This window comes from Trachurus japonicus, chromosome 21 (assembly GCF_045865225.1).
Source record: "Trachurus japonicus isolate A0001 chromosome 21, Traja_1.0".
NCBI lineage: Eukaryota > Metazoa > Chordata > Actinopteri > Carangiformes > Carangidae > Trachurus > Trachurus japonicus.
In genome coordinates, this window is record NC_140927.1 from 20,901,786 (window position 1) to 20,913,481 (window position 11,696).

Sequence of the window (11,696 nt, forward strand, 5' to 3'; positions counted from 1 at the left end):
TTTTAAAAAAAAAAATACCCAAAGACAAACCTGATGTGGAAATATAGAGTTCCACATAAAAACATCAGTCTGTGCAGGTTATGACCAGTTTTCACTGTTAATCGTTAACGTTAGATTTAAAATGTTTTTCCTAAAGGTGAAGAACATTACACATTCATGAACTGACTCATTCCTTCTCACCACAAGCTGTGAGTCGAACCATAGACGTTACATCATTACTGACCTGCTGAGAAGAGAAAGAGCCAATCAGACACAAGGACTCAAACTACAGTATAGATTGCTCTTTTAGAAAATAACCACTCATTTTCCATTCATTTGCTGTTGATTTCCTCCCAGTCCAAAGATCAGTCAGTTTTCAATGATATCAAAAAAGGAAAAGTGCAAAAAAAATTTGGTATTTTTCTCAACAAAAAAGTCAGATCCTTGAAAAAGCTGATTAATTTCAACTAATTAAATCAGTTCGTAATTTCTGTGAAAGCAGCAGCTGCAGACATTTGGAATTACATAACTTCTATTTTTTCATGAGTAATGTTACAAGATATGAATTTAACTAACAGAAATGGGGAAGAAAGAAAAAGGGAACAATAACAAAAAGTATAAAACCGTCATATGTAAATATGTAATTCAGGAGAAACCCAAGAAAAACACAGGCCACATGACCGTAATATACAAAAGAAACTTTAATAGGAGTGCAGCATGAATATCAAAGGTACTTTTAGATGAAAAAGGAAGAGCAAAACCGTGTATTATATCGTTACACAACAGTATAAAAAGTGACAATGTGACAAAGTCTCTAATGATGTGAGAGCACTGATCCAGCTGAAGTCATGAAGAGTCGACTCTACTGGATCTCTTTCTCTCATTAGAAGTGGAGGAATTTTACTTTTATTTCACCACATGCTTCAGTCTGATAAATGTGGGTCCAGCATTTTAAATATGAGAGTACACCGCCCCCTGCTGGTGTGAAGCACTGTGTTTTTTATTTCTTGTGTCATTGTATGATTTCCTCTCGCTCTCTGATTCCTAACCGTCTCTTTCAACGACTCTTTTTCTCTGTGTGTGTGTTTTCCAGCCCAGTGATTTCTCGGTGTCTCTGAAGGCGGTGGGGAAGAATAAGCACTTTAAAGTGCAGCTGTCGGAGGGCGTGTACTGTATCGGCCAGCGCAGGTTCAACTCCATGGAAGAACTAGTGGAGCACTACAAGAAAGCCCCCATCTTTACCAGCGAGCACGGAGAGAAGCTGTACCTGGTCAAAGCGCTGCTGTGATTCACACATCCTCGCACCTACACACTGGATCTTCCACACACGCACACACACGCACACACACAGGCTCAGAAAACACACAATCTCGCATACAGTACACACTATACACACGTAATACTAACGCCACTCCCTAACTGTCTTAACTCAAGCCTTAGCTCTGAACACTCTTGCTGTGGCGTCTGTACCACGCTCAGATCCTCAGTTCACTCCTTTTAGGTTTTTCTCTCCCCAGTTCACCCCGAGACTGTGCACTATGAGAACGACAACAAATAAAAACCCAGCCACATCCCTCCATGTGCAGACACATTAAAAAAAAAAAAAAAAAGCCTCTGTAGTCTGGATGTGCTCGCATGCAGCAGCGACGACACCTTACCACCCATCTGCTGCACACGGGAAACGCCCGAGGCCTTGTTGATGTCATACATGACGCCCATTTACTACCACGCACATCGTAGGTTACGCCATTGCTCTTAAACCACACAGAAGGACATTTATTAACAGTTCAAAGAGGACTCAAACCTCCGAGGGACCTTACTCTGATGTTGTCCTATCCAATCGCTGGCTACCGTTTTGTTTTTGTTCATTTCTTGTTGTTGTTTTTCTTTTTCTTTTTAATGCTGGTTCCTGAGTTAACTTCTGTTTTGTTTTTCAAAGCTAATTTAAATTCCTCTCTGGAGGTCTGAATCATTGCTCTTTCATACAGTGACTTCACAAAGTGACCAGAATCACTCTCTTGCCTTTTTTCCTCCTAATTTTCCACCATTCCACTACACGACTTCTCTCGCTCTCTTTCCCCCCATTTGAATCTGCGTCTTCTCCAACTTTTTCAGATTCCTCACCTTCATCTCCAGTCATTGTTAGTGATCTTATTATTAAGAATCTGGATACAATACTTCCTGTAGTTCCTCTAAAAAGGCAGTGTTGGGGGGGAGGAGGGTGTTAATGCAATAGTGGGGGAGAACTCTGAATTCCTGTAGAGTTTGAATGTTTATCAATGTAACCAAATGTGCCACCCTGTACCCATAGTACTGGCTCCAGGTCTGCACTGCACTCACCATACTTGGCATTCATTCATAGCTCTATGCTCATGCTTTATATTGTGTCACAACGAACCTGTTCTCCAGTATGTGTCTGTAGCTTCACGAGGATACTGACTGAAGAATCATTATAATTACTATTAAGAAAAAAACAGAACAAAAATGTATTGGTAACACTTTTTGTTTGAATACACTTGATCTGCTTCATTTCCTGTAAATGAATGCAGTTAGAAAAAAAAGTACTTCTCCTAATGTAGGTAGTATTTGTCAAAGATAAATATATCTTGTGATAACAGAGAATTTTGCAGGACAAGTGTTGTTTACACAAAAAAATAATCAATATAATTTAGTGATTGACTTAGACCCCAAACGTTAAACTAATTAGAAAAGGGCGGCCCTATAAGCTCTGCATTTTGTTGACTCCCAAATGATTTAGAAATACATATTAAATCATGAAACCAGTCCAACAACAGCCAACGACTGTTTGTTAACCTCCTGTACTAAACTCTGCGACTGTCCAATAGTAGCCGGGCACGGCAGGTCTGACAAGCGAGGGACCGCATAGTATCGGCTGTACGAAACATTTGCAGGTACAGAATTTCAAGGGAGTGGCACTTATTGTGTTTGAAATCAAAAATCACTACAAATTTCTATTTTCTCAATTTTCTCTTCTCAATGTTTATCTGTGCGAGACTGAAACGTCGGACAGTCGCAGCGCCGGTAACCGAGGCGGACGGAGCTTAACAAACAGTCAATATGAAGTTAACAGTCATCTTTCACTGACAAGAAACCAAATATACAGTTCATCTGGATTATAATGAAAATAATTCTAGTCCTACCAAACATGTTCCTGTTTGTTTTTTTTTGCTATGTGCATTTGTTTACCAATGGAAGTGTTGATCATGGGGTCCTCAGCTTTTATATGATATATCTGAATGTTATTGAGCATTGTTATTTAATTCTTGTCTCCACTGTATGTATATATTCAAAATAAGATGAGGTGCATATATGAATCGTTAAGATCCAACTATGGTACTGTATCACCGACAACGTGATGAGAATTGAAATACTTTTGTTCAATAAAATTTTTTGAAGAATACTAAACTAAATGTGTGTTGAGGAGGTGTGTGTGTGTGTGTGATTCTCATCTGAAGCGACGTCATCTCAGCAATGACAGAAAGCCACAATCTTTACATTCTCTTCATTTGATCATAGTGTGTCACTTTTTATTTCATTACATAAAAAACATACAACAGAGGCAGCAGTTCAGAGTTCAGTAATGTCAGGGTTCCTACGTGTCCTGGAAAACCTGGAAAATAGTTGACCAATTTTCCAGTCATGGAAAATGAGAAAAAAAAGTCAAATATGGAAGAGCCTAAGTTGTCCTGGAAAATTATTTATCACATCAGCTACCAGAGCTCGATTTGACCCTTTCAGATCCCACTAAGGATTTGTTTTCCAAAGAAGTGCCTCATGAGAAAACTAGCAACTTTGGAGTGATGAGTGACAGAGAGAGGAGCAGCAGAAAGCTGTAGTGGGTGTGGTTTAAAAACAAAAACAACATGTTTGCGTTGTTAAATGATGAATTTGTCATAATGTCTAAGCATGTAAGAGATCATTTCGTAGTTACGTTAGTGAGCCATCAACTGCACATCTTTAAATCAGACTTCTGGGGGTGAGAGAAGAATAAAGAAACAAACTGATTATAAATGTACAAAATAAGATACAACTGTCGAAAAGACCACTTCTCCAAAGCATGAATGGGATGGAGGATGTAGCTATTAGTGTATGGCATAATTACATGTGTGTCATAATGTAGTAGCTGGAAATGTCCTTGAAAATGATTTCAAGAAAAGAGTGGGAACCCTGAAATGTACTGAATGACACATTGACATGCTTTTAGATAAGCTGAAATAGATGTGACATTGTCTGATATCTAGAGTAGAGCAGGGCTTATTTATAAGGACGGTCGATTCAGTTCTGTAGAGCTTTGATTAGGCGCTTCTGAGTTGTGCTTCTACTGAATATCAAATGGTTTACAGGTTATTATTGATTGGGGGATTACAAACTACATGCATAATGAATCACTCTGGTGGGATTGTCGCACAAACTATAATGCAGCTGCCTGATTAAACTGAGCTGAAGTGTGAAGTGCTGTTTTCAAAACAAATGAATATGTGTAGTGGAGTTACTTCTGAGCATCCTAAATTTATGCTCTGAAACCCTCAGGGCAACTTGTGTTTTTCACTTAACCAAATGATTTGAGAGTTTGTTGTAACCTTGTGCAGAAACTCAGTCAGCCGTCAAAAGCCTCCTCAGGGCGACTGGAGTCCTGTCTGCCAAACGGTTATCCCCCTGCCCTACATACTGTATCTGTCAGCTGCACGATGCACATCTGGAAGATGCTCGAGGTCACCTGAGAGGAGTGTTTGTGACTGCGTTAGCTCCTGTTAAACCACCATCTGCTTCGGCTTGGATGGCACCCAGCAGCCAGCAGTTAGGCTTTTTATATCTCCAAGTGAGCGTGACGACAAACAGAGGCACTGTGGTGACAAAAACACATTAGTTTTACGATGGAAACATTCAGTTACATGCATTTATGTGTCCACTGGGCACAGTGATAATAAAACAGGACAACAATTGATTGTTGTGGTGATAAAAAAACATTTCAAATGTGTTCAACAGTGGAGGAGAGAAATTGATCAGATGTGGGCTGTAGCACCTTTAGATTTCCACATGATGGCAGTGTTGAGCTTCCATTAAGATCCTTCAAGAGATAGAGACACAGCATCAGTTTGATTAGTTAATGATGAATTCAAATTAACTCTGTGACACTGAGACTATGTGCCAATGTCAGCTACAAATGAACTAAAAAAAAACTGAGTAGAGACAAACAATGACTTTGAAAAAGAAGCAGAAAATCAAAACAACTCAACACGTTTTGTCTCTCGCAAAAAAATCATTTCAATAAAATTTAAATTAAGGATGGCTTTGAGACTTTGTGTTTGATTCAGCTTTTCTCCATTTGTTTTGAACTCTAATACAATAAAAATGTTATAACGCAGCCTGAGGATGCGCTACCAGGAGAGAGCACTCAAGATCTGTGCTGCTCTATAATTGATTTGTACTTGACTCCAAAAAAAAAAGAAACAGAATGAGAGAGATAAAAGCAAAAAAACAAAAGAGTTGAAGCCGAGTGGAAAGAGAGTCACTTCACATCAAACCCACTTTTCAGTCAGTACATTAGCCTACAGCATGTGAAGAGTTACTTTGTCAAAAATCAACGCTGGACCCAGTTTTATAGAGTTCATTGCACTCATCTCACTTCTCTCCGTCAGAAGAAGAATCTAAGATGAAGAACCTATAAAGTCGCCCTCAACTCTTTCTCCACATGCTCCACGCCCACTGTTTAACCTTGTAGGTCCCACCCCCGTCGAGATTTTGAAACAGAAGAACAGATCTTCTCTTTGTGCTTTGGAGAACTGAGAGTTGTCACTTGGTTCGAGACAACAGAGTCTGTGACACAGTTGGCTCTTCAAGGCTGCAGCACCTTTACATGAGGAGCTTGAGAGCTACGTGGTAAAAGTAAACAAACACAGACAGTCAGCAATCACTGAGCAAATAACATTTCCAAACAAAATTGAATCCTTCACTAAGTCCTTCGCAAAGCAAACACAAGGCGGAATAAATGAACATTAATTCAGGCAAGCTGGGATCTCTCCTGCTGGTCTGATACTGTCCAACTTACCGAAACTACAGCCACTACACAATCAACAAAACGCCTACAAAACAACAGACAAGCCTTTTCACTGACGGATGATAAAAACGATTTCAAAATGTTTGTTTTGATCCCAAACGAGTCCTCATCTGTTACCTCCTGGTTAAAAGCTGGCAACAAAATGAGAAGTCACACAGAGGTGTGTAGGACGGGCTACAGTTTGAAGGGGATGCTGGAGCTGAGAGAGAGGAGGGGCGGGGGTGGAGGGGTGGAGGGGTGGGGGGAACTGGCCACATGAACAGACTCCTACTTTTCAAAGACCTGGCAGAGACGTCACAGACTGGAGGAAAGCATCTGCCCAACGACGCCTGCAAAACAACCTGCAGGAGAGACACAGCAGAGCGAGAGGGCACATTGGGACAAAAATAAATAATTTACTGAAGAATTTACATCTAAATAAGCACAGTGACAATAAAGATGAATCTAATCGAACAAATTTGAGTTTTGTGCAAATTCTTCAAGATATAATGTGTTAATTGATCAAATTTAAAGGTGCTGGTACCAAGCTGTTTCCCACAGGGTCATCCGTATGTTCCCCGCTGTGTATGTGACCGGGGAACATAGAACCCTTTTTTAGAAAAAGGGTCCTATATGTTCCCCGCTTTTCCCCAAAAGGACCCGGGGGACATGCAATTTTTGTACCCATACTTGGAAGTGGAGTTGTGACTTTGCAGATTTTTGCCTATTTTTGAGTGAGAAGTGTAATTTACCCATTGGTTGTGTTTAGGCAATGAAGAAAGGAGTTGGTTAAGTTTAGTAAAAAGACCAGGTAGAGGCTAGACAGGCCAGATAGATAGAGAGAGTCCAGATAAGTAGAGAGAGTCCATCAACCGACAACAGCGGGGAACATAGGACACTTTTTGGGAAAAACGGGGAATACAGGACCTGGGGAATGCTAAGCTAATCGGCTACTGGCTTTAGCTCCATAGACACGTGAGCTTGGTATCAATCTTCTCACAAAACATTTCTCTAGAGAGTAAATTAAAAGAAAGGTCAGACTTTTAAAATTTAAAACAAATCACACCATTAGCTACATTTCATCAGCATTTAGCTTTACACTACAAAATATCTATTAGAAACTGTAAACACAAACTGTAAAAGTCACTTTGATGAATAAAATCACAGTAACATTGATGTGGTCTCAAAGTGCAGGACCCAACATGTTCAAAAAGCCTCCCCTGTCATCTGCAGACCAGACGTTTCCATTCACAGCCACTGATAGTTTTTCAGACCATATATACGATCCTCATATTGTTGTGCAGAATCAAACAACAATGGGCTTTGCTTGTTTGCACTTGTCAAGGCTGCAGAAGAGTCACCGTAACAGAAATGTAAAACTTGAAGTGCCATATTCAATTTCCTGCTGTGGCTGTTTTTCCATTTCGCTCCCACACTGGCTGCTCCCTCCGGTACCATCCCTCTCCATCTCCAACACAAAGAGCATTTTAACTCATTATGGAAGAAGCTGCACTCTATTGAAATCACGTCAAAACACAAACACAGAAGTGACACACAGTCCTGAAATCATGCCAAATGTAGTACATCATATTGAGGCCCGTCAGAGGGACAAATGGCTGAAAGATTACGCTATTGGATGTGAGATGTTGTGGAAGTGGGAGCACACGGGTCCTTGTAACTACAGCAGCATTAACCACACACCTGGCTGCCACCAAGCAGTGATGTATTGACAAGATAATGGTCGCTTCCTCCTCCCTCCAGACCTCTCTACGTCTTATTCACTTATTACTGTCTCTTCATACAGGACCTGTTGAAAGCACACAGCCACATTCACGCTTTTACCAGCACCTACACAAATGGAAACCCTTTAATTTAACAACATTTAATAACATCTTTTCACAACCCAAGGCTTCTTCTTTCTTCATGGATAAAGCTAGATGCAATTTTTTCTCATTGTGAACAAATGTTCTGAAATCCTAATACCAAGTATTTCCTGTACAGTTTGGATTTATTCCTTTGTTACCATTATTTTCTTCTTTATTCGCTTTTGTGCAAAAAAAAGGGGGAAAAAAGCATGAAAAATGCACATACAGTACCGTAAATGTCTTCAAATTTGAAGAACAGCAGCAGTCTCACTCTGGAAACACTAAAACATTACATTTTAAAGGTCAAATTTTGCGTTAATTTCAGAAGGAACAAATCTAAATTTGGTCACACTGAGAAAAATAAACTCTGAAGACAAAGGGTTGGCATTCACAGTCTGAACCTTTGCTACAATCTGCATTATAAAAACTCAACCTAAAAGTTGTGCTCTTGACAAATTCTGAAAGATTATTGTTTGCCTGATCTGCATATTAGGACTGCACAAACACTCGAGCACTTTAAATCTCTTTTAAAAACTCATCTCTTTTCCTTGGCATTTTAGTTAGGTTTTATATGTTTTCACTCTTGTTTTTTTTTGCATGTTTTATTGTAGCTACATCACCTGTATCCCATCTAGTTTTTATTGCCACTAGTTTTGCTTGTGTGTTTTACTGTGCAGCACTTTGGATAACCTGGGTTGTATTTTTAAATGTGCTATATAAATAAATATGTATTGTATTGTATTGAATTCAGTCAGATCACAATAAAACGACTCTCTTGTCTAAACTCCATACTCCACAGCTCGTGATGAAGCTGGAGATTAAACGTGGTTTTATTCTGTCTCTTAGATAAAACAGGCTCGTTTCAGTGGCTTCCTCTCGGAGACGAGGAGTGAACTGTGGCCTTAAAACTGTGGCTTCTCACACGTCACTGTTCATTACACACTCCTGAAACTCTTTGAGATTTAACTCGCTCACACATGATAAAGCAGGAAGCAGGAAACGAGGAGACAGAGAGATGTGTAATTACATGTAATAAAGCTCTACTACTGGCCGTGAACTGCAGGGTTGTGGTTTAGGATCTAAGGCACCTGGTTTTATTTATTCAGGTTATTTGAAGCTTTTATTTAATTGTTCCAGATTAAAACTTTTATACATGTTAAACTTCTTTTCTGTCTCATCTGTTTCCTCTCTCATGGTCTCCGTTTATTGTTGCCTATATACGCCCTTACAAATAGATCTTATCTAGGTTAAAGGGATAGTTCAACATTTTGGCAAATTGGCCCATTGCCATAATCACTATAGTCATAGCAGTAGGTTCATTACCTTTATTTGTCGGTGTAAGCTATTTTTAGAACGGAGGAGCGGAGCGGCGAGCTGCTCAGAGCTACGCTATGGAGGCTAAAGGAATTTCTTGGTTTACCTCATCAAACTCATCAAATACAAAATCCCAAAACTCCAAAACGCTGTCGTGGACAAGTTGTGACCTGCAAAATCACCATGCTATGAGATAATAATGGAACGTTTCGAAACAGAGCCGTTTTCGAGGTAAATACAGAGTCTGCTTGCCGAAAAACTGTCCCTGAACACAACGCGCATCAGCGGTTTTGCATGAATTTCCCTCTAAAACAACTCCGTCTCGTGATGTTCCATTATTATCTCATAGCGTAGTGATTGTGCAGCTCACAACTTATCCACGACAGCCTTTTGGAGTTGTTGGGTTGTGTATTTGATGAGTTTGATGAGGAAAACCAAGAAATTCCCTTAGCCTCCATAGCATAGCCCTGAGCAGCCTGCCGCTCCGCTCCACCGTTCTAAAAATAGCTTACACCGACAATTAAAGGTAACGAACCTACTGCTATGACTATAGCGATTATGGCAATGGGCCAATTTGCCAAAATGTTGAACTATCCCTTTAAATAACAATAAAGTCAATTGTGAAAGTGAATGATTTATGACTTAAACACATTTTTTCTGCACTATCCTGACATTCCTACCCTTAACCCTGACCAGTCATCACTCTTCATGTCTGAACCAAACCTTAAGTTTCACAGTATCAGTTGACAGTCGACATCAGATCGAGAGTTTATGGGGTTTGTCCTCTGTGCTGTGACTTTCTTCAGTGGGAAATAAACAACCACAGAGCAGATTAATGGATGGTCAAAAAAATAAACAAAAAAGAGAAACTGACTGGTTGGATGTTAGTACAGTCTGTCTGGAGACAGAGTGTGAAAATTGTCTGGTGTGTGTTTCTTTTCTTCCACTTACATTCATGTTTTCACTCCTCACTCAGCTTTTCTTACTCCTTTTAACCTTGGGGGGAAAAAATCCATATTAATCTACAGTATGCACCTCAAGGCGAGAGACTGTATGTATGATTTACTCACAGAAGGTGAGGATGAGGCTCTGACATCTCCTGACTGCTCTCAAAGGCTCATATGGAAAAGAAAAGATCCTGAAGGGAAAACATGGGTTTCTCAAATGCACGTAAAAGTTTTCACTAAAGACTCATGTGGGTTAAAACAGGAGAGATTTGGCCGGTTCAGACGCAGGCCGGTGGCCACACACTGCACCGGAAAAAAGTGCACATAGTGATGGAATATGTGAGCGCACAAAGACTCTGTTTCAGGTACAAAAGCTTTTCTTTTTATTTACCCACCAAACCGTGAAATGAGCATCTCAGAGTCCAGAGAGCATTGCTGGACAAAGATGAAGCAGAACAGAATAATCCTCCTCGTGCTGAATGCACAGTAGAGAAATAATGAGTATTAACATGAAGCAGTAGGATCTAGATGTGACGTCTAACTTTGTGTTCCACCTATGTTTTAATCATCTGTAGTTTAGACGGAAAAGAAACACATTTGAGCAACACATCAGTGCAGCTTTCTTGCTTCTTCTGTTTTTTCTTTCTACATTTCCTGGCTAGAAATTGCAAAAAACGTCACATTTATACACCTCTGTCTGAAGGAAATGGGCATGAGAGGTGTGAAAGAAGGGGTTTTGGAGACATGCAGGCGTAAAGAGGCAAAATGTGAAAAACAAACATGTCTGCCTTCTCCTCTTTTTCTAAGCCTGATGCAGTCAGCGTCCTCAGATCAGACGGACGCAGGAGGACGAGGAACAGGATCAGGGACCATCTGCTGCTGATCAGGTAGGACGAGGCACAGGATGATGTTTAATCTAAACAGAGGAGAAGATGAATACGTCTTCTTTAGAGATAAATGCAGAAAGAAGAACTTGATGCATTTGACCTCTAGATGCAAGTGTTGCTATGATACTCAATGCACACTTTGATGCACTGACAAGCAAATTTCTATTTTCTTTTTTTATGTATTCTGTCTTTCAGTTGCTGAAAGCATGCGTGCTGTGTTCGTGTCTGCTCTGCTCTGCTCTCTTCTGCTCGGCCTCCCGTGTCCTACAGGTACGGGCAGCAGCCTCAATATGTGACATGATAGGAACGGACTTGACATGGTGATACGCTGTCACTCTTAAAATGACAGAGGGTGGTGTGAAATAACATTCACACCTCCCTCTGTCTCTGTCTGCTTCCCTTTTCGCCAGGAGCGGAGGAGGAGAGCGAGGCGGCGGCCGGCGGGAGGCAGGAGAGGCAGAGGCGCAGCTTGCCTTACTGGGACTTGTGGGCCTCAGACTTTTTCGGGTGGTTGGAGGAGCTACGAGCTCAGGCGGCTCACGACGGGATGCAGCACCTGGCTCACACCTTCTGGGCTCACTTTCCGATCGGCAGCGAGCTGGGCTACGACAGTCCAGAGCCCGACCCTGAGCTCCAGGAGGAGTGA

General features: G+C 40.7%; 2 protein-coding genes across 3 annotated transcripts in view; both read left to right on the top strand.

Moving 5' to 3' along the window:
• Positions 1 to 3,410, top strand: part of nck2a (NCK adaptor protein 2a) — a 41,679-nt gene extending 38,269 nt beyond the window's left edge. For both annotated transcript variants that reach the window (XM_085765240.1, XM_085765241.1), the window contains exon 4: positions 1,073 to 3,410. In XM_085765240.1, coding sequence (XP_085621366.1) covers positions 1,073 to 1,267 — 195 coding nt within the window. In that variant the 3' untranslated portion in view covers positions 1,268 to 3,410. The remainder of the gene's footprint in view (positions 1 to 1,072) is intronic.
• Positions 3,411 to 10,974: 7,564 nt separating this feature from the next.
• Positions 10,975 to 11,696, top strand: otos2 (otospiralin 2). The gene is given in 3 exon segments (XM_085764310.1): positions 10,975 to 11,050; positions 11,246 to 11,342; positions 11,477 to 11,696. Coding segments are annotated over 3 exon segments (393 nt in total).